Source organism: Oryctolagus cuniculus, chromosome 3 (assembly GCF_051225735.1).
Source record: "Oryctolagus cuniculus isolate XC-2025 breed Fujian yellow rabbit chromosome 3, ASM5122573v1, whole genome shotgun sequence".
NCBI lineage: Eukaryota > Metazoa > Chordata > Mammalia > Lagomorpha > Leporidae > Oryctolagus > Oryctolagus cuniculus.
In genome coordinates, this window is record NC_142869.1 from 89,091,282 (window position 1) to 89,112,730 (window position 21,449).

At 41.1% G+C, this 21,449-nt stretch overlaps 1 protein-coding gene across 3 annotated transcripts in view; it reads right to left on the reverse strand.

Moving 5' to 3' along the window:
* ARL6IP6 (ARF like GTPase 6 interacting protein 6) overlaps nt 1-21,449 on the reverse strand; it is a 30,283-nt gene that overhangs the window by 5,256 nt on the left and 3,578 nt on the right. For all 3 annotated transcript variants that reach the window (XR_001793578.4, XR_016230855.1, XM_002712176.6), the window contains exon 3: nt 7,718-7,850. Coding sequence is in view for 1 of the 3 variants with exons in the window: in XM_002712176.6 (XP_002712222.1) it covers nt 7,718-7,850 (133 nt within the window). In the remaining 2 variants the exon portion in view is untranslated. The remainder of the gene's footprint in view (nt 1-7,717; nt 7,851-21,449) is intronic.

The following is a 21,449-nucleotide window of genomic DNA, read 5'->3' on the forward strand; positions in this document are numbered from 1 at the left end:
GATGACAAAGCAGGCATGGTGCCAGAGCTGTGCTTTGCTTAGTATTTTTCAAGCTGAAAGTCTGCTGTGGTTTACTATCAGTTGCTGATTGTCTTCTCTTGGGTCAGTGTTACTTATTGCCAGATTTTATCCTTTCCTTTTTCTTGGCTCTTGGCTTTGCTCACTGCCGCCATTTGGGGAGTGAACCAGCGGACGGAAGACCTTTGTCTTTCTCTGTAACTCTACCTCAAATAGATAAAATCTTAAAGACAAAACAAAACACATACATTCAAGGTCGCCAAACTGAACACAGAATTATACTCAAGGTTGGAATAATTTTTGCCAGCAGTGGGAACTCAATCTGGGTCTCCCACATGGATTACTTAAATCAACACCATTGCCTCTGAGAGTCTGCCTTAATAGGAAGGTGCAATCAGGAGCCAGAGCCAGGGCTTGAACCCAAGTATTCCAACGTGGGATGTGGGAATAAACAGCTTTCCCAGGGGTAATTCTTTAGCATTCATTCTAGGGGTCAGGCGTTTGGACCAGTGGTTAAGACACATGCTTGCCACATGGAACGTCAGGGCTCAAGTCCTGACTCCAGCTACCAATTCCATGTTCCCACTAATGCAGAGTGAAAAGCAGCAGATGATGGCTCAAGTAGCTGGGACCCTGCCCTCCTCACAGGATGACAGGATGACCTGGACTGACTTCCTATTTCCTAGCTTCGGCTTAGCCCAGTACAGTTACTGCAGGCATCTGGAGAATGAACCAGCAGATGGGAGCTCTCTCTCTTTCTCTGTGTCTCTGCTGTTCAAAACAAATAGCCTCAAAAAGACTCATCTTCAGTTTTCAGATTCAAGACGAGAAGTCTTTTAGCATAGAATTCAAAGGATTAAAAAACCAGAGGTTCTTCAATATCTACAATGATGTGACTTTAAGATACCTAATTTTTGTAGTATTTCTCAACAGGAGGGAAATTTTAAAGTCAGTTTCTCACTAAGTGATTCAAAAACGCAAGTTTTGGATTGGAATAAGTGGCACTGCATGTGGTAGCGTTACATGCTACGTCACAACACTCGTCCCAATGCTTCTAACTTTAAATACAAATATTGATTTTTTTTTTCTTCCTCGGAAATAAAATCTCTGTGGTATCTCCAGCGTAAAATAACAGTTCTATCTTGTTGATATAAAAAGCTTCCTTGGCATAGTAACTCTGTTCACAATAACTTCAGCTATTTTAATAAGGAAATCACTAGATATTAGAGGGTACTTGCAGTGTATGTTTTGGTTATACAAATTAGCTCTGGATTTGAAATGAATAAACCAACTTTACTTACCAAGAACACCTTATTGTGGAATCCCCAAGTTATTTTAGTTGTATATATCCACAACTTAATGCCTTAAAGATTATGAACATGTACTGCTAAAATTTTTTTAAAGATTTTTTTTTTTGAAAGAGTTACACACACACAGAGAAAGAGAATCTTCTATCTGCTGGTTCACTCCCCAGATGGCAACAATGGCCTGTCCTGGGCCAGGATGCACAGGAACTTCACCTGGGTCTCCTACATGGATGACAAGGGCCCAAACACTTGGGCTATCTTTCACTGCTTTTCTCAAGCCATTTGCATAGTGATGGATTAGAAGTGGGACAGCCAGGACATGAATTGGTACCCACATGGGATGCCTACATTGTAGATGGTGGCTTTATTCAGTACACAATGTTGGCCCCAATGTGATGATAAATTTGACCTTTAGGCATTTTTCCATGTCAGCAATAAGACTTCAAAAGACAGAGGAGAGAGAGAGAAAGAGGTCGTCCATCATTGGTTCACTCCCCAAATGGCTGTAATGTCTTGGGCTAGACTAGGCAAAAACCAGGAGCAAGGTGCTTCTTCTGTTTTCCCACATGGGTGCAGTGGCCCAAGCACTTAAGCCATCCTCTGCTGCTTTCCCAGGCACATTAGCAGAAAGCTGAATTGGAAGTGGAGCACCCAGGACTCAAACCAGTGCCTGTGTGGGATGCTATAGGCAGCAGTTTAATCCACTTCGCCACAGTGTTGGCCGATGAGACTTTTATAATTTTCACATCCTTAATTACAAAGTTAAGGGACTTTGTTGAATACATTGCTTGCATTGTCATTTTTGATAGTATCACTAAATGTATCGCTATACCATAACATTCCTACCATGGGGTGGCTTACAATCATAAAGTAGTTTTTATTTTTAGCTGTCTATAAACTTGCAGCTACATCATTTTACCACTAGATGGTGACTGTGTACAGATAATGTGAAATGTGTAGTACAATCTAAAAGTAAACAGCTCTCTGTCACTGGGAGCAAACACTGAAGGAAAAGACAAAGAAAGTGGGATATTAATAACTGTGACTGGGTTTAGCAATAATGCAAGGGCAAAACTGCCACACAGCAAAAGTTGGGAGTTCCTGTTAATTGTCAATAAAATGTTTCATTTAATGAGATTCTTCCTGTTGATTTATTTCATAGTGTAGAGGAAGTAGGTTGGCTAGCACAGCAAATGAAAACAATAAACACGAAGTCAGGTACTAACTATACTATATGCAAATTACTTGGCCTTATGCAATTGCCTATCTGGCACTTAGTTTTATCTGTTAAAACGATGAAGGAACTAGACTAACGATAACACCTGAAGCTGCCTTAGGAGGAATAGGATTCACCCAAAATCTTTAACAGGAACCTTTTAAGATAATACAGTATAGGTTCCTGTTAATGATATACTCTTAGGAAAAATGTACTTTAAATGAACATCTATCCACACTGAAATCCTTCCCCAAGAAAAAGGACTTAAAAGGTCTAGTGTTGCCTCTGACCCAGCTCAGAATTAATCTCAAGATTTTTAAAGCTCTGAGTTCTGTTTCTTTGCAGTATTTTTGCAGGGGTTGATGACAGGCGTACATGCATTAAATCTTGGCAAGGACAATTAAAGCAGATAATAAGGTAGTACAGAAAAAGGAGGATTATGAGTAACCTAGTAAGAAATGGGAAAATGTCTAGACTCCAAGGAATCTATGCTTACTGCCTGTCTCAGTCTCTTGTTCTTTAACAGTGTAACAGATATTCAGTAACAACTAAAACATACTCCTCCATATAATTTAGAAGGCTACTGGATTAAATAAGCAAAGAAAATGAAGGCATTATCTTAATATAGAAGTTTGCACAGATAACGTTGTACTATACCTTTCTAACTCAGCCAAGTTCTCAAATTCACAGGACTATTTTATACTGTTGAAATCCATCAGGTCTTGTTTGAAAATATACCTTGCAAAGTTCTTTTTCTGTTTACTAATGGTCTTGAGCTTATGGAAAAATGAGTTTCTAAAATATACCTAATAAATATGGAATACTGAATATGAAAAAAACTACCTGGAGACAAGAAAAATTTAATTTCTAATCTCAACGCCTTCTAATGATTAATCCAAATTGCTGATTTACTTAAATCTTTCATCTAGTATTTGCTAAATATCAACAGGTACTATTTTCTCTTGTCCTGAATTTATATGTTTTCAAAGAGACAAAGTGGATATCCACATCAAATATGGCTTCACAAATTTTTTCCAGCTTCCCAACTAGTTATTCTGCTAAAAGGGTAGGTGGTGGTGAGGGACAAATGTGGTTAAGTCTGCAGAGGATCACAAACGACTACTATCTTAATAGATTAATTAAATAGGATTTTTAAAGTCTCTTGGAAAATACAGTACATTGTAGTCCCAATTTCATTTTTAAAAATATGTATAAATGGAAAGATACACATTAAAATGCTGGTAGCTGGTTGTAATTTCCCAGTTGTTCCTAATCTCTATTATTTTCTGTTTATTTTCAACAAAGAATCAAAATAAATGTTTATATTGACATCATTGCTTCTTTTAGGTAATAATATATAACCCATTACAAAGATTTTTATGAAAGTATGATGCTTCATATTATTAACCAACTGATTTCTAAGAAAATAAAGTTTGAAGATGTCAACTTTCTCAAAAGGTATAGAAGCTGTTTCCCTGCACAAGGACTCACTCTACTGGTGATAAAGGGAACACACTCTGACATTTCTGGAGTTAAGTGCATATTTTCCACAAACACTAGAGGGCAGGGTTCTCACTTTATTTATAATTCTATAACCATACACGTACAAAGTATATTTTGTATTTACTTTGATAAATATATTATTTGTGTGTTTTTATATATCTTGTATGTATGTTTCAAAACTGTTAGGATTGTACTAACAAGTATATATACACATATATACATACATACATATATAATATATGTCTATGATCTGATATTACCTCATATTAAAACTGGATAACTAACAATCACATTGAAAAATCAAGGCCCCCTTGAGGCCAGCATTGTGGCACAGGGGGTAAGCCACTACATGTAACACCAGCATCCCATGAGGTTCAGGTTCAAGTCCCTCCTGGCTGCTCCACTTCCAATCCAGCTCCCTTCTAGCGGCCTAAGAAAGCAGAGGATGATAGACCAAGTACTTGGGCTCCTGTACCCAAGTGGGAGACCAGGAGGAGGCTCCTGGCTCCTGGTTTTGGCTTGGCCCAGCCCTGGCCAATGCAGCCAACTGCGGAGTGAACCAAAAGGATGGAGGATCTCTTCCTCTGTTTCTCCTTCTCTCTTTGTAACTGTGGCTTTCAAATAAATAAATAAATAAATAAATACATCTTTAAAAAGTTAAAAAAAAAAAAAAAAGAAAGAAAGGAAAAGAAGAAGAAAAAAAAAGAAAATCAAGGCCCTTAACTTTTGGTTCCAGTTTGATAAAACATGTAGATATATTTTTTTTAAGATTTATTTATTTATTTATTTATTTGACAGAGTTACAGACAGTGAGAGAGACAGAGAGAAAGGTCTTCCATCCGATGGTTCACCCCGCAAATGGCCACAATGGCCAGAGCTACGCTGATCCGAAACTAGGAGCCAGATGCCTCTTCCTGGTCTCCCATGCGGGTGCAGGGGCCCAAGCACTTGGGCCATCCTCCACTGCTTTCCCGGGCCACAGCAGAGAGCTGGACTGGAAGAGAGCAACCGAGACTAGAATCTGGTGCCCATATGGGATGCCAGTGCTGCAGGCAGAGTTAGGTTAACCTAGTGTGCTACAGGGCTGGCCCAACATGTAGATAATTTTTTAAAAATCAGTTAAGTGCCATCAGTTACAGATCTTTAAGAGAACACTAAAACACTTTCTCTAATTCCAAATGCTTTTAACAATTATGGGGCTTACAAAATGTGACAGTGGTGAAAGAGAATGGGAAAATGACACTTTAAGGAGAAACCACAAGAGTAAAGGGGATGACATCTCTAAATCACTAGTTTATTTGAAGGATGTCAAGATAACTAGGTGACTACAATATGTAGTATGTTGTGGAAATATGTAAAGATGAAGTTGAGAAAGTAGGACAGGGTCATTTTGTTACACTGTACTTAAGAACTGAACTATTTTTGAAGGCAGTGGAAAAGCCACTGAAGAGAGTTGAGACTTCTACTTTTAGAAAAACAGCACTATTCAGGACAAAAGAGTAAGATCTTGGAGGATGGGAGACCAAGGAATCAAGTAAATTGGCCAAGGCCTTAAACAGTACAGAAGTATTAGGAATCCAGAAAGGAGTCTTCCAAGAACATTTGAAAAGACGGTTAGGATTGGACTTGGCAAAGGTATAAATCAGGACTTCAGGCTTGCTATCATGGATGGATATTGATGTCTCTAAGACAAAGCCTAGAGTTACAGTAACTCTAAGTTACAAGATGCTTTCTGAACCCAGGCAGCAAGATCTACTATCCAGCTGGAAATGTAGGGCTGGAATTCAGGGTAGATAAAAAAAAAAAGAAGAAAAAGATTAAGATATTTTCTTGTAACTTATTGGTCTCATTATATGAGGCCCCTCTCTCTTATTGAAGTAACTGATGTCAACAGGCAGAAAAATATAAATATGAATTGAATACTAATCACTGAACAAAATAAACCTTCCAATTAAATGGTACCCATTTAAACTATGGGATGATATTGCACTTTAGGTATAATTCTTAATCAATTTAATTATTAATTATTCATCTACCTCAGATACACAGAATTATCAGCAAGTATATGGTTTTTAGTTTTATAAATAAAAATGTGTTAAGGGGCTGGCGCTGTGGTGCAGGGTTTAAAGCCCTGACCTGAAGCGCCAGCATCCCTTATGGGTGCCGGTTCTAGTCCCAGCTGCGGCCTGGGATAGCAGCAGAAGATGGCCCAAGTCCTTGGGCCTCTGCACCCATGTGGGAGACCAGAGGAAGCTCCTGGCTCCTGGCTTCAGATCAGCGCAGCTCTGGCTGTTGCGGCCATCTGGGAAGTGAACCAGCGGATGGAAGACCTCTCTCTCTAACTCTACCTCTCTCTGTAACTCTCTTTCAAATAAATGAAATAAATCTTAAAAAAAAAAAAGTGTTAAATAATTTAATAATATACACAAATATACCATACACATATGCATTCACATTTCCTTTGAAGTGAAGGAAAAATGTTAATGACATTATTTTTTAAGTCAGAAAAATTTTTGGAAGCTTACTAATAATGAAAGTCAACAATACTAATGATTACTAGTAACTATCATTTATAGTTTGTCTCAAATAAATGATCTGAATCTTTCAACCTGTCCATGAGGTGAGCTGGAGATGACAGTAAGAGTTACAACTAAAATAATATACATAAATTTAAAAGAAATTATTTTCTAGTCTTCACCAACAGTACCACCCTTTACCCCCCCAAAATAGTCTAGTTTATTTGCGTAACAAAATAGGAACTTTGGAAGTTTATATTTAAAACTGAAGCTTTCTTTGCAAGAATAAACTAGATTAGAACATTGCCTGTTGAATTTTCTGCATTTTTTGAAAACAGAAAATGCAGATCAAAGAAATGTAATATTGCTCCACTATGAAAAGTATCCAATCTGCTCTAGGCACATAAATTGGTGCCATGGATGCTTGTTAATAGATACACAAAGTTTAAATCCTGAGGAAAAGTCCAACCCAATTATTATCTTGACCATTTACATGTGAACTTAATAAAATGTTCAAATTTTGACATTAATTTTGCCTTCATAAACTTTTTTTTTTTTTTAATATTTGACAGATATAGTTAAGACAGTGAGGGAGACAGACAGAAAGGTCTTCCTTCCATTGGTTCACTCCCCAAAGGCCGCTACGTTCGGGGCTGTGCAGATCCGAAGCCAGGAGCCAGGTGCTTCCTCCTCCTGGTCTCCCACACGGGTTCAGGCACCCAAGCACTTGGGCCATCCTCCATTGCCTTCCTGGGTCACAGCAGAGAGTTGGACTGGAAGAGAGCAACTGGGACTAGAACCTGGTGCCTATATGGGATACCGGCGCCGCAGGCGGAGGATTAACCTAGTGAGCCACAGCGCCAGCCCACCTTCATAAGCTTTTAAATGAAATTCCATTCCAAAAAGACAGACAGCCACCAGCTTCTCAGTTCTTTGATAATTCCTTGAATTTTGCTTTTTAAAAGAAAACTACATAATCTAAATGTGGAGTTTTAAATTCTTTTCCCAAGTTCACAGCTAAAAAACTTGTATCATTTGTGTTTTATAGATTAAAGACTGGAAGCCTGAACATAAACCACAAATAGCATTTTGCTTCATTCATATTTTTAACGTATTTGGAATGGGTTACAAAAGCAACAAGACATGGGAACACTTACTTGAACCTGGCAGGTGAAAGAGGAGTAGGAGGAAACATTCCTGGTTCAAAAGAATCAAAATAAGTCACTGTCCAAGAAAAGCTGCAACAGGAGAATCCAGCAGTTAGGGATATTATAAGCAGAGTCCAGAATCCTTAATGGAAGAGAGAGGGGGAAACAAATTATTAATACTACAACAGTTTAAATTAAAACAGTATCCTCATGTTTAGATCATGTGTATTTTTTGTTTTGAATTGTATATAACCAATAAGACATTTGAGCTTAGTATAAACTGATCCACATAGAAGTATACGTTACTCAAGTACAACTAGAAGCCACATCAGCGAACATTTTGATTAAATTATGTAGAAAGGAGAGCAAAATCAAGAATAAAACATCTTTTGCTTTGTTAAACTCAACTAGATTTTAAAATGTTACTCATTCAATGGGGCAACCAACTAAACAAGTAGAATCCATACTCCATACCCTATGTCAGGCTAAAGTCTAAAACGCATTAATGATCTAAATATAAAAATAAAATTACAGAAGAAATAACTGGAAAATAGCCTGGGAGGGGAAAAAGTCTTTCTAACTAAGATACAACATTTAAGATTCATAAATTCAACTAGATATCCCATACACTATTAAATTTGCATGGTAAAAGTCAAATATTACATCAAATAACCAATGTTTCAAATAAAATATTTGCAACTTATAACACAAAAGGAAGATTTCTTATAATAGAATTACTAGAAATCAGTGTGAAAAAGACCAGCAATCTAAACTCTCAAAATGAAAACAGGCAAATATGACAAAAAAGGAGTAAGTGAACCTTAAACATGAAAAGATGCTCAATTCAGTATCATCATTAATAATCAGAGAAATTAGGTATCATTTTCATCCTCAATTGTCAAATATCCAAAAATCTGGTAACATTCTCTGATGTTGAGGCTGTGAATAAACAAACTGTTCATGCATGTCTGTTGGAGGGAGTAAACTGATGTAACCTCTATGGAGAGCAACTTAGCAGGATCTGCTAAAATGACACATATTTATATGTATACTTCAATCCAGTAACTCTTCTTTCAAGTATTTGTCCTAAATGTATACTTATGTATAAAATTATACATGTACAAGATTGTTCTCTACGGTACTATTTATAATAATAAAGATTGGAAACAACCGAAATGACCAGCAGTGAAAATACAGTAGTCACTGTTTTCCAAGGGGATGCATTCCAAGACACTCAGGGGTGCCTGAAAATACAGATAGTACCAAAATGTATATACATAGTTTTCCTACACATGCAAGTCTATGCAATTTAATTTATAAATTAGGCACAGTAAGAGATTAACAATAAGGAAACAATATATTCTGTAATAAGTTATGTAAAATCGTTTCTCTCAAAAGCTTACTAGAAAACAATAATAATAATACCACATAAGCCTATGGTAACTAAGTTGTGAAGTGACTAATGGGCATGGATATGCTGACAATATGATTCATTCAGGGGGTAGAGCATGGTACTTCAAAAGTCTACCCAGAATGAACTTTTCTTCATATAATTTTCCATCTAATATTTCAGAGCCCACTTCGCCACTGGTCAAAGTATGGAAGGTGAAACTATGCAGAAGGGGAAACTACTGCATAGGATTTGTTAATCAAGTACATCCATACATTGCAATACTATACAGCTGTAAAATAATGAGCAAGCTATTTATGTACTAACATGGAAAGATCCCCAAGACACTCCTGAGCCAAAAAAAATAAGGTTAAGAACAGCAATACAACTCATGTAAAATAGGAAAATTATATACAAAAATGCATGTGGAAAAGTGAATATACATTCTACTTAATATAATAAGAATTTTCTGGGGCTGGCACTGTGGCGCAACAGGTTAAAGCTCTGGCCTGAAGTGTTGGCATCCCATATGGGCACCAGTTCTAGTCCCAGCTGCTCCTCTTCAGATCCAGCTCTCTGCCATGGCCTGGGATAGCAGGAGATGGCCCAAGTCCTTGGACCCCTGCACCCCTGTGGGAGGAGACCCGGAGAAAACTCCTGGATTCAGATCAGCACAGCTCTAGCCATTGCAGCTATCTTGAGAGTGAACCACTGGATAGAAGACCTGTCTGTGTCTACCTCTCTCTGTAACTGTCTTTCAAATAAATAAAATAAACAGTAAAAACAAAATAAGAATTTTCTGAAAGTGTAAGAATATAACAAGGTTCTCTATGGGGAAAGGAAATAAGAGGTTGGGAAGCAGGTGTGAGAGGAAGCCTTTTCAACATTCACTCTTTTACACTGAGTTTTGATCCATATGACTGTTCTTACAAGAAAAACTGAAAAGTAACCTTATTTTTATCTTAAAAAAATTATTTTATTTGAAAGACAGAGTTATAGAGAGAGGTGGAGACAGGGAGAGATAGGTCTTCTATCTGCTGACTCACTCCCCAAATGGCCACAATGACTGGAGCTGCGCCGATCTGAAGCCAGGAGCCAAGAGCTTCTTCTGGGTCTCTCACATGGGTGCAGGGCCCAAGGACTTGGGCCTTCTTCTACTGCTTTCCCAGGCCATAGCAGAGAGCTGGATTGGAAGAGGAGCAGTCAGGACTAGAACCGGCGCCCACATGGGATGGCGGGACTGCAGGCCAGTGCTTTAACCCGCTGTACCACAGCCCAGACCCTGAAAAGTCACCTTGTAACAGACTGCTTAAGTACAAACTCCCAGCAATTTAGCATTAAAAAGGTGGTGAGGTATTTTCTAAAGATTAACTAAATTTTGATCTCCTGATAGTTCCCTTTCCCTACCCCGCTTTTAAATAGACAATGGCCTCGGGCCGGCACCGTGGCTCAATAGGCTAATCCTCCACCTTGCGGCGCCGGCACACCGGGTTCTAGTCCCGGTCGGGGCGCCGGATTCTGTCCCGGTTGCCCCTCTTCCAGGCCAGCTCTCTGCTATGGCCAGGGAGTGCAGTGGAGGATGGCCCAGGTGCTTGGGCCCTGCACCCCATGGGAGACCAGGAAAAGCACCTGGATCCTGGCTCCTGCCATCGGATCAGCGCGGTGCGCCGGCTGCAGCGGCGGCCATTGGAGGGTGAACCAACGGCAAAGGAAGACCTTTCTCTCTCTCTCACTGTCCACTCTGCCTGTCAAAAAAAAAAAAAAAAAAATAGACAATGGCCTCCAGGTTGACTGCACCAGAAGAGGAAAGGAGAAATTGCTTGAGCATCTCTCTGGTTTTATGTTGCAAAATAATTATAACTAGGAAACAGATACTTAGATAACTGGGGGTCTTGAATAGACAACAAAGCTAACGAGTTGCCTAGGTATATATAATATATATAAAATGCTTTTGTGGAACAAGGATACCTATATGTGAGAAAAATTTCCCTGGTTTGAATAAAGGATGCTATATTTGCATTTCCATGAATAGGGAGAGAAGAGGATCTCGCTGCTGGGGATTCCTGGCAAAGCCATCTACAAGAGGATACATACCAGCCAGAGAACAGATGTGTAAAGCACCTTGGAAGAATGGCAAGACCTGAAGATCTTTGCCCTAAGTGGCAAAGAAACAGATAGTCATGTGACTCAAAACTGGCTACATCTGAACATTCCATGCTGACCATAGTAACAGCTGTTTCAAAGTAACTCATTTGAGGATCTGACTACTTTGAAACCAACAATCTTGATAGTTTGAGCCACTAGAACCTTAACCTAACCTTCCTGCTGAGCAAAAATAAGGGAGTCGAAACAAATCAAGATTTAGTGTACAACTACAATTTACAAATGGCTATACTGCCAAATAGCTGTTATTAAACAAATCCTTCTAGGAGTTGGCACTGTGCCTTAGTAGGTTAAGCCTCCTAATGTGGCACCAGCATCCCATATGGTCACTGGTTTGCATCTCTCTAATGGCCTAGGAAAGCAGTGGAAGATGGCCCAAATGTTAGGGCCCCTGCATTCATATGGGAGACCTGGAAGAAGCTCCTGGCTCCAGATTGGCCCAGCTCTGGCTGTTGCAGCCATTTGGGGAGTGAACCAGTGGATGGAAGACCTTTCTATCTCTCCCTCTCTGTCTGGAACTCTGCCTCTCATATAAATAAATATTTAAAAAATATATACAAAACAAATCCCTCTAAAGAGAGGAGAAATAGACAAACTTTCTGTTTGGAGACTATACATATCCAAAGAAGACACATTTAAAAATGTCCAAGTGCAAGGTTCTAAAGCCCACAAAGCTTTTTACTTAGGTTCTTTAATAGGGTGCCTGTGAAATATAACACAAATGTATTCTTTTTTTTTTTTCAAAATTATATATTGCACAATCTAAGCTTACCCCACACTGAGCATTTTAATTATTTTATGTTCATTGTGAAGTTAACAAAAGCTGCTCTACTAATAGGTCACAATGATTGGGCCAAAAAAACAAGTGCATGAAATATTGCAGTCTAGACATGTGTATGATTCTGAAAATTACTCAATTCATTTATGAATTAAAAAAAGCCAAAGTTGGTAACTCCCAACAAATCAACTTGTTGCAGGTCAATATCATCAGAATCCTGAAATGAAATTTGCTAATGTTTTGTAAATTGTTTTTGAAGAACTCACAATTTCTAAAGGATGTGAAAATGAAAGCTCACAAAAATGAAATCTTCTTTCCTTAATCTTCCTTAATTTGTGATGCATCTTTCCAAAAATTACATAAGGAAACATAGGTAGATATATTTAAACAGTTATGGACAAAAGGTATATAATTTTCTCAGCCTATCTTCCATAGAATTTCTCAGCAGAAAAATAGTTCTGCAGTTTGCCGTTTTCACTTTATCATTCTGTTGAAGAGCTTTCCTATCAGTACACACAGCCACAGTTCTGTTAAAGATTTTTATTACGCTAGTTTTTCACTGTTAAAAACAATGTGCAAATAACATTTTGTATTTCAGTGTACAGTTGTACAAGGATATATGTTACAAATTTCCAGATGGAGAACTGCTATCAGAGATAGACTTTCAAATATGCACATCCTTTTCTTTTCTTGATAGTTTGCTAAATATTCATCAGTTGATGAAATTATGGCAATTCATCTATTTCATCAACTGAAACCTGGACTCAATGCTGTACCAAAAGCAAAGATGGGGATGGATGGAGGTTTCCTATTCCAGTTCCTCTTCTGGGATTTTATATTCATTACATAAGTGTATATTTTGTTTTGGCTCACTTTTTAAAAATAAGCTATTTTGTTTTCAGTTATTTTTTAAAAATAAAATATGTTTACAACTTACTGTACTTCTATAAAACCTTCTGACAAAAGCGACTATCTCATATATTTTTATTTTGTTTCGGAATATCAAGGCTTCAGGAGGAGGTAAACTTTAAAAGTTTTAGGAAATCAGATGTGGAGGTCCTCATTTGTACATATTGTATGGAGGTAGAAACTACCACCAAAAACCTCCCCAAGACTCCCATGTTCCCAAAACTGGGAAAGGTTTCTTATTAAAGACTTGATTAGTCACTTATTTATACATCCTTTATAAAACTTCCTCCTGTCACAAGTATATGTGGGACCAAATATGACTGCACACTGATAATTTAAAAGCTACAACCAGCTACCTACTAATAAGTACTTAAATGTATTCATATGAATAAAAATGCTTATATAAGTAGATTTTTCTCAACAACAGACTGACAGCATTCTAACTTAAGAGAAAGATATATTTTAATAATTTAGTATCCTCTATCAACTAAATCACATTCAATAGATAGTTCAAATTCCTGGAGCAATGCATCGCTACATGGTAAGGCAGTAGCTAGACAGTTCATCTTCAAACTTCTTTCCAAGTACAGGAGCAAAGAAAACGAGTCTTTTCTTTCCTGCCAGTGCAATATGAGCACAGTGTGTTTACTGGTAAAGGACTCTACCCATCTGCCTGACAACTTGCAACCCAGCATGTGGCAATTCTATTTTCCTTCCTGCTCAAACAAATGAGGAACCAGGAGAAATTCAGAAAGATAAATGACTAACATCTGAAAATCAACTATCACTCATAATTTCCAACCCTGGTAAATATTATATTAACATGGAAAACCATAAAACAAATTCTTATTATGGATAATTTCAAATAAATAAAAATGTTGCAAGAACAGGATGAACCATGTATGTACTCAACATCACTAGGCTTTAAACTATGAACTCATTGTCATTCCTGTTAAACCTATATCTCCTCTGAAGCTTGTACTCTGCAGTATGCCAGGGAAAATAGTCATCATTACTTATCATCTAGGTCCAGTAGATAATTTTTATTTTTTCAATTTTTTAAACTCAACTGATCAATAATTTACAGAATGATAGGAATGACAAAAAAAAACTTTTGGAAATTTTGAAAGAAATAAATATAGCAGAGCTAAATTTTTTCCAATTTTCCTGGTTTTGAAGTGATTGATATATAGCCAAATCAGGTAGGTCCTCAGTGTAAGTAACTGATAACTTTAGGCCTGAATCTAGAACCTATCTATGCTGTACATATTGATTTTAGATATCATTACTTCTGTGTTTTTCTTTTTGCACGCGTATCATCAAAACACATTTATTTGAAGAAATTTTTAAGCCTTTCATGACTTTTAATTTTGATTAAAAATAACAATTCTTTGATACATAACTTAAAAAACATTTTCATTTTCAGATTCATAAACAATTTGAACGATCAATTCCATGACTTTTTGCCATTTCTTTCCAATCATATCTATATACAAAACTGCCTTTGTCATTTGTCCACTTACAAACAGTATCAAATAAGTTAGGGCAAACAAGTAAGATAAAAGTCATACATTCTTTCAGCATAGAGGGACGGTTGATGTTCTTGTCTGAAATCTATTTTGTTCAATAACTAACTGGATGATAATACTGTTTTTCTGAAAAGAGCCAGACAGTAAATATTTTCAACTTAATGAGCCCTAAGATTTCTGTCACGACTACTCAACTCTGACATTCTAGAATGAAAGTAGTCATAGACAATCTATTAGGCAACAGGCAAGCCAGTGCTACTTCTTTCAAGGCAGCAGATCAGATTTAGCTTACAGACTAACATCCACTGACTGCTTCCAACTAGAAAAGGTTCCATCATTATTCCATCTTTCAAAATAGGTGAAAATAATGAATAGCATTAAAATAATTCCTAAAACAGTGAAATAGTAAAATGTTTTGAGATGCAGAAATACTAAAATTCCATAATGTATGTTAATTTATAAAAGGGCCCAATATAATTTCAAGATCAAATAAATCTTACTGAAAATATAGTTCAGTTTTCCCTTAATTCTTGAGAAGACTCTGAAGAATAAGTCATGAAATTACAATTCCTAAAAATCAAACAAAAAAACCTAAAACAAAAAGGAATCTTAAGGCACTGATAGGGTCTAAGATGATATAAATTGAAAAAAGAAAACCTTCAGGGTATTTTGTTTTGATACCTCGGGTTTGTGATTAAGAACACAATGTAAAGCCCTCATAGGGGGAGCATCAGCTTTAACTAGAAATTTGTTAAGAAATGCAAATTCTTGGGTTTCATCCCATATTATTGAATCAAGTATTTTAGATCAGGTAAAGACTAAAAAAGTCTGGCCGGCGCCGTGGCTCAATAGGATAATCCTCCACCTTGTGGCGCCGGCACACCGGGTTCTAGTCCCGGTCGGGGCACCGGATTCTGTCCCGGTTGCCCCTCTTCCAGGCCAGCTCTCTGCTATGGCCAGGGAGTGCAGTGGAGGATGGCCCAGGTGCTTGGGCCCTGCACCCCATGGGAGACCAGGAAAAGCACCTGGATCCTGGCTCCTGCCATCGGATCAGCGCGGTGCGCCGGCTGCAGCGGCGGCCATTGGAGGGTGAACCAACGGCAAAGGAAGACCTTTCTCTCTCTGTCTCTCTCTCTCACTGTCCACTCTGCCTGCCAAAAATAAAAAAAAAAAAAATTAAAAAAAAAGACTAAAAAAGTCCAGTTTTAAAATGAGATTCTGATGCCAGTAATGTTTGCCTGACTGCACTAGTATTATGAAACATCTCTTCAAACCAAAGCTGGGCTTTAGAGTACCACACAAACAATGACAAACCAGTTTCTTAAGATTCAGAGTTCTAATGTCTGCTCTTTAGTACTGCATTTATGTGTTAAAAGGAGACTTTTGTGGGAGACCAGGAAGAAGTTCCTGGCTTCAGCCTGGTCCAGCCCTACCCTTTGTGGATGAACATTTGAACTGGCTGATTTCTATCTTTCCCTCTACCTGCTCCCCACCCCAAACCCCATAACTCTGCCTTTCAAATAAATCTTAAAAAAAACAAACAAACAAACAAACAACTTTATGATTTTATGACCAATAATTTAGCTGCACACTGACAATTCTTGCTAAGAAACCATTACCTATGTTATCTCATAACATAAAAAATATATGTTGTCTTGAGTTTTAGTTTGGAAGGAAATAATTTTTAAAAAGGCATTACTGTGAACTATTAAACTAGCACTATTTCTTTCTCTTAAGTTTGTGTTTTTCTTTACATTAAATTTTTCTAATTGCAGGTTACACGTATGTATGTACTGTAGAAAATTAAAAAAAAAATTTCCTGTTAACCAATAATTTCAAAACCCAGAGTAACACTGTGGTAGTATCCTTCCAGTCCTTTTTAGCTTTTGTTTTTCTCTTCTTTTTCTGTCTTAGTCACTGCTCTTTTGATAGTTTGAGTAGATAATACACACAACTTTACAGATTATGCTTAGAGATTAGGATAACATATTTGTGAATTTTAGATGAAATATTTGAGTTACTCCACCCAGCCACATTCAGCACTGTATCATCACTCTAAATAGAGTATGGTCTCAAATTATAAGGGCTCTCTCTCGCTCTCTGCTCTGCTCTCCTCTCCTCTTCCCCCTCTCGTCTCTCTTCTCTCCTCCCTAGCTCCTCTCCTCTCTTTCTCTTACACTCTCCTTCTCCTTTTTTTTTTTTCTGACAGGCAGAGTTAGACAGTGAGAGAGAGACAGAGAGAAAGGTCTTCCTTTCCAGTTGGTTCACTCCCCAAATGGCTGCTACGGCCGGCGCACTGTGTGGATCTGAAGCCAGGTCTCCCATGCGGGTGCAGGGCCCAAGCACTTGGGTCATCCTCCACTGCCTTCCGGGGTCACAGAAGAGAGCTGGACTGGAAGAGGAGCAACCGGGACAGAATCCAGCACACCAACTGGGACTAGAACACTGGGTGCCGGTGCCGCAGGTGGAGGTTTAGCCAAGTGAGCAGCAGCGCTGGCCTCCTTCTCCTTCTCTTTCCTTCTTCACCCTTTCCCTCCGGTCTGCTGGGTTTTCCCCAGTAAACCCTTTCCCTTAAAAAAAAATTAAGGTTTACACACTAGCAAGTTTGGGGCTAAATGGTTAGCCTAATGGTTAAGACAGAGTACTCAGTTTCAGGTCCAGGCTCCAGATTCTAGTTTCCTTCTAATGCAGACCCTTGGAGGAAGCAGTGATGCTTTAAGTGATTAAGTAACCCCACCACCCACGAGAGAGATCTAGACTGAGTTTCTGGCTCCCAGCCCCAGTTATTGTGGACACTTGGGGGAATGAACCAGTGGAACAAAGCCTCCCCCCAACAACACACACCCCGTTTGTCTGTATCTCTAAATAACAACAACAAAAAAATCCCAAACCCCAGCAATTCAAAGAATTCAATAATTTTTTCACAGTAAGAAAAAAACTGAGTGAGCTTTTCTCAACTGTGGCATTGTGACATAGCAGGTTAAGCTGCCACCTGCAATGCCAGCATCCCCAACAGCACTGATTCGATTGAGTCCCTGCTGCTACTTAGGCCCCTACGACCCAAGTGAGAGACCTGAATGAAGCTACTGGCTTCAAGCTGACCCAGCTGCAGCCATTTGCTGAGTGAACCAGACAGACCTAAGATCTGTTTGTTTTTTTTTTTAATAAATTTATTTATTTATTTATTTGAGAGGTAGTTACAGACAGTGAGAGGAAGAGACAGAGAGAAAGGTCTTCCCTCTGCTGATTCCCTCCCCAAATGGCTGCAATGGTCGGAGCTGCACGGATCCGAAGCCAGGAGCTTCTTCCCGGTCTCCCACACGGGTGCAGGGGACTTGGGACATCTACTGCTTTCCCAGGCCATAGCAGAGAGCCAGATTAGAAGAGGAGCAGACAGGACTAGAACCGGCACCCATATGGGATGCCAGCACCGCAGGCGGAGGATTAACCTACTGCGCCACAGTACCAGCCCTTCTCTCTGTTTCCCTCTCTATCTAATTCTTTCAAATAAATAAATCTAAAAAAAAAAAAACAAAAAAAAACAAAAACGAAAAAAAAAAAACCACCAAAACAGAAAGAGTAGTAAATGCTACCAATCTGGTCCTGGCCACAAAAAGGATTAAGTTGTCGCTCCCCCTCTTCGTGGAGGAACGACACAGGACCCTGCGCTGTTCTTTTGTCTGCTGGGCCCTCCCCGGGTTTGCTGCTGGTTCTTCCCAGGTTGGCTGCCGTCCTTTCCACCTCCGTGGAAGGGCGGTTCCCCCTGCCACATTCCCCACTTCCGCGGGGGAGCGGCACACTGCCGGCCGGCTCTCTTGGGGGCTGCACAGGTGTTCCCTCAGATGTTCCCTTTTAGATGTTGTGGGAGAGTGTGGGGAGCAATCCGGACTGGACTAAGTTACTGGAATTAAGACTTATTTTATGCATCTGCTCTCCCACAATATGGCGCTGGGAGAGAAGTAAACAGCTTCTACACAGCTGCCTCCAGTTCAACCAATAAACTGTAGGACTTGCTCCTGATTGGAGGAGAGCAGCGTACTCGGCGTGTGGGCAGCCGAGTTAGGATTGGCGGAGGAGGACTATAAAGGAGGAGAGAGACGGCATGCACCAGGAACATCTAAAGGGAACATCTGAGGGAACACCTGTGCAGCCCCCAAGAGAGCCGGCCGGCAGTGTGCCGCTCCCCCGCGGAAGTGGGGAATGTGGCAGGGGGAACCGCCCTTCCACGGAGGTGGAAGGGACGGCAGCCAACCCGGGAAGAACCAGCAGCAAACCCGGGGAGGGCCGAGCAGACAAAAGAACAGCGCAGGGTCCTGTGTCGTTCCTCCACGAAGACGGGGAGCGACATAATGGTGCCATGACTCGGATATGAAGCCTAGGCAGGGCTTAGTGTTGCTCCTCCACGAAGAGGGGGAGCGACATAATGGTGCCGTGACTCGGATATGAAGCCTAGGCAGGGTTCTGTGTCGTTCCTCCACGAAGAGGGGGAGCGACATAATGGTGCCGTGACTCGGATAGGAAACCTAGGACGGATAGGAAACGGGAAGAACTGGGAAAATACCGGAGAGAGAGACTAGCAAACAGCCTAGGGAAATTACCGGAGAGAGAGACTAGCAAATAGCCTAGGGAAAAGCCGGACGAAAAAGGTGCCGGAAGAAGCTATTGAAAGCCTAGGCATAGACTCGGATACGGACTACGGGGGGAAGCTGGGAGAAATCTCTAAGAGCGAAAGTGAAAGCTAGAACAAACAGACTCGGACGCGGACTGTGGGGAGAGGCCAGGAGAAATGAGGGAGGAATATTGTTGGAAGAAAACTTAGGGAAACATACCGGGTAGAGAAAAATGTTAGGGAAATTGAAGCCGCGGGGGGCAGGCCAAGGCGGAAACGAAAGCCACTTTGGGATTCTCAAGTTAGCCCGGGAATAGGGGGCGAAAAGTTGAAACCAGAAGCTGAAACGTAAGCCAGATTGGGATCCGTCTGATTAGCCCGGGGAGCAAAGGACGGGAAGCCAAACCGTGGGGCGGAGACGTAAGCTGGGTTGAATTCGCCAGGCTAGCCCGGGGAACTTAGATTGAATGCTAGTGGTGGAGACGCAAGCTACGCTGTGTGACTCGCGGAAGCCGCCGCGTGCAGAGAGAGCACGGGGCGTGAATAGATAGGGAACGCGGGGCTGGCACGAGGCCGTGGTTCAGACGCGAAAGGGTTAAGTGCGAGACTGCGGAGTGTGCGCGCAAAGCCGAACCGCGCAGATGAGAGAGGCGCGGGCTGAAGCGGCTCAGAGCCGGCGAGGCGCCGAGAAGCAGCCTCGGGGCGGAGCCCGCTGGCGGGGCAAGGCGCCGGGAAGCCGCATGGAGCCGTGAAGCTGCCGGAGCCGTGAAGCTGCCGGCAGGGCGAGGCGCCGGGAAGCTGCAGGGATAAGAGAAATAGAAGTTTAGAAGTAAAGTGAGAGAAATAGGAATGCTGGAAGATAGAAGTAAAATGGGAGAAATAGGAATGCCCGGAGATAGAGAAATAGAGAAATAGAAAGGCCTCCCCTCAACACAGCAATGTGAGAGCTTGGATTCGGTCTGCCTGATTAAGTGAGGCGATGAGCACCTGCGGCGGCTAGCAGCTTATGCGCCGCAGGTCACTGAAGACAGGCACGAATTAACATCAGTAAGGCCTCCCCACAATACAACAATTAGGAGGCTTGGATTCGGTCTGCCTGATTAAGGCGGTAAGCACCAGCAAGCAGCTCGACCAGAGTATGAGCTGCAGGTCACCGAAGATAGGCACGAACCAACACTAATAAGTCTCCCCCACAATACGGCAATGAGAAAGCTTGGATTCGGTCTGCCTGATTAAGGCGGTAAGCACCAGCAAGCGGCTCGACCAGAGTGTGAGCCGCAGGTCACCGAACACAGGCACGCATCAGCGCCTAAAAACCTCCTCACAACATGGCGAAGAGAGGACCCGGATTCGGTTTGCCTGATTGATAGGACTTGTAAGAACCTGTGGCAACTCTAGCAAGCAGAGCAGAGTGTGTGCCGCGGGACACCGAAGACAGGCGCGTATCAACGCCAAAAAATAAAAAGAAAGGGGGATCTGTGGGGAGCAACCCGGACTAGACTGAGTTACTGGAATTAAGACTTATTCTATGCATCTGCTCTCCCACAATGTGGCGCTGGGAGAGAGGTAAACAGCTTCCGCACAGCTGCCTCCAGTTCAACCAATAAACTGTAGGACTTGCTCCTGATTGGAGGAGAGCAGCGTACTCGGCGTGTGGGCAGCCGAGTTGGGATTGGCGGGGGAGGACTATAAAGGAGGAGAGAGACGGCATGCACCAGGAACATCTAAGAGGAACATCTAATGGGAACACCTGTGCAGCCCTCGAGAGAGCCGGCCGGCGGTGTGCCGCTCCCCCGCGGAAGTGGGGAATGTGGCAGGGGGAACCGCCCTTCCACGGAGGTGGAAGGGATGGTAGCCAACCCAGGAAGGACCAGCAGCCAACCCGGGAAGGACCAGTAGCCAACCCGGGAAGAACCAGCAGCAAACCCGGGAAGGGCCGAGCAGACAGAAGAACAGTGCAGGGTCCTGTGTCGTTCCTCCACGAAGACGGGGAGCGACATAATGGTGCCATGACTCGGATATGAAGCCTAGGCAGGGCATTGTGTCGCTCCTCCATGAAGAGGGGGAGCGACATAATGGTGCCGTGACTCGGATATGAAGCCTAGGCAGGGTTCTGTGTCGTTCCTCCACGAAGAGGGGGAGCGACATTAAGTGAATGATAAACACCCACAATAAGGTTGAGAAGCTTCTTAAAAAAAAATGAAGGTGGGCTAGTGCTGTGGCATAGTGGGTAAGCCACATGCAATACCACCATCCCATATGGGCAAGGGTTCCAGTCCCTGCTACTCCACATTTGATCCAGCTCTCTGCTATGGCCTGGGAATGCAATAGATGGCTCAAGTCCTTGGGACCAAGTCCTTGGG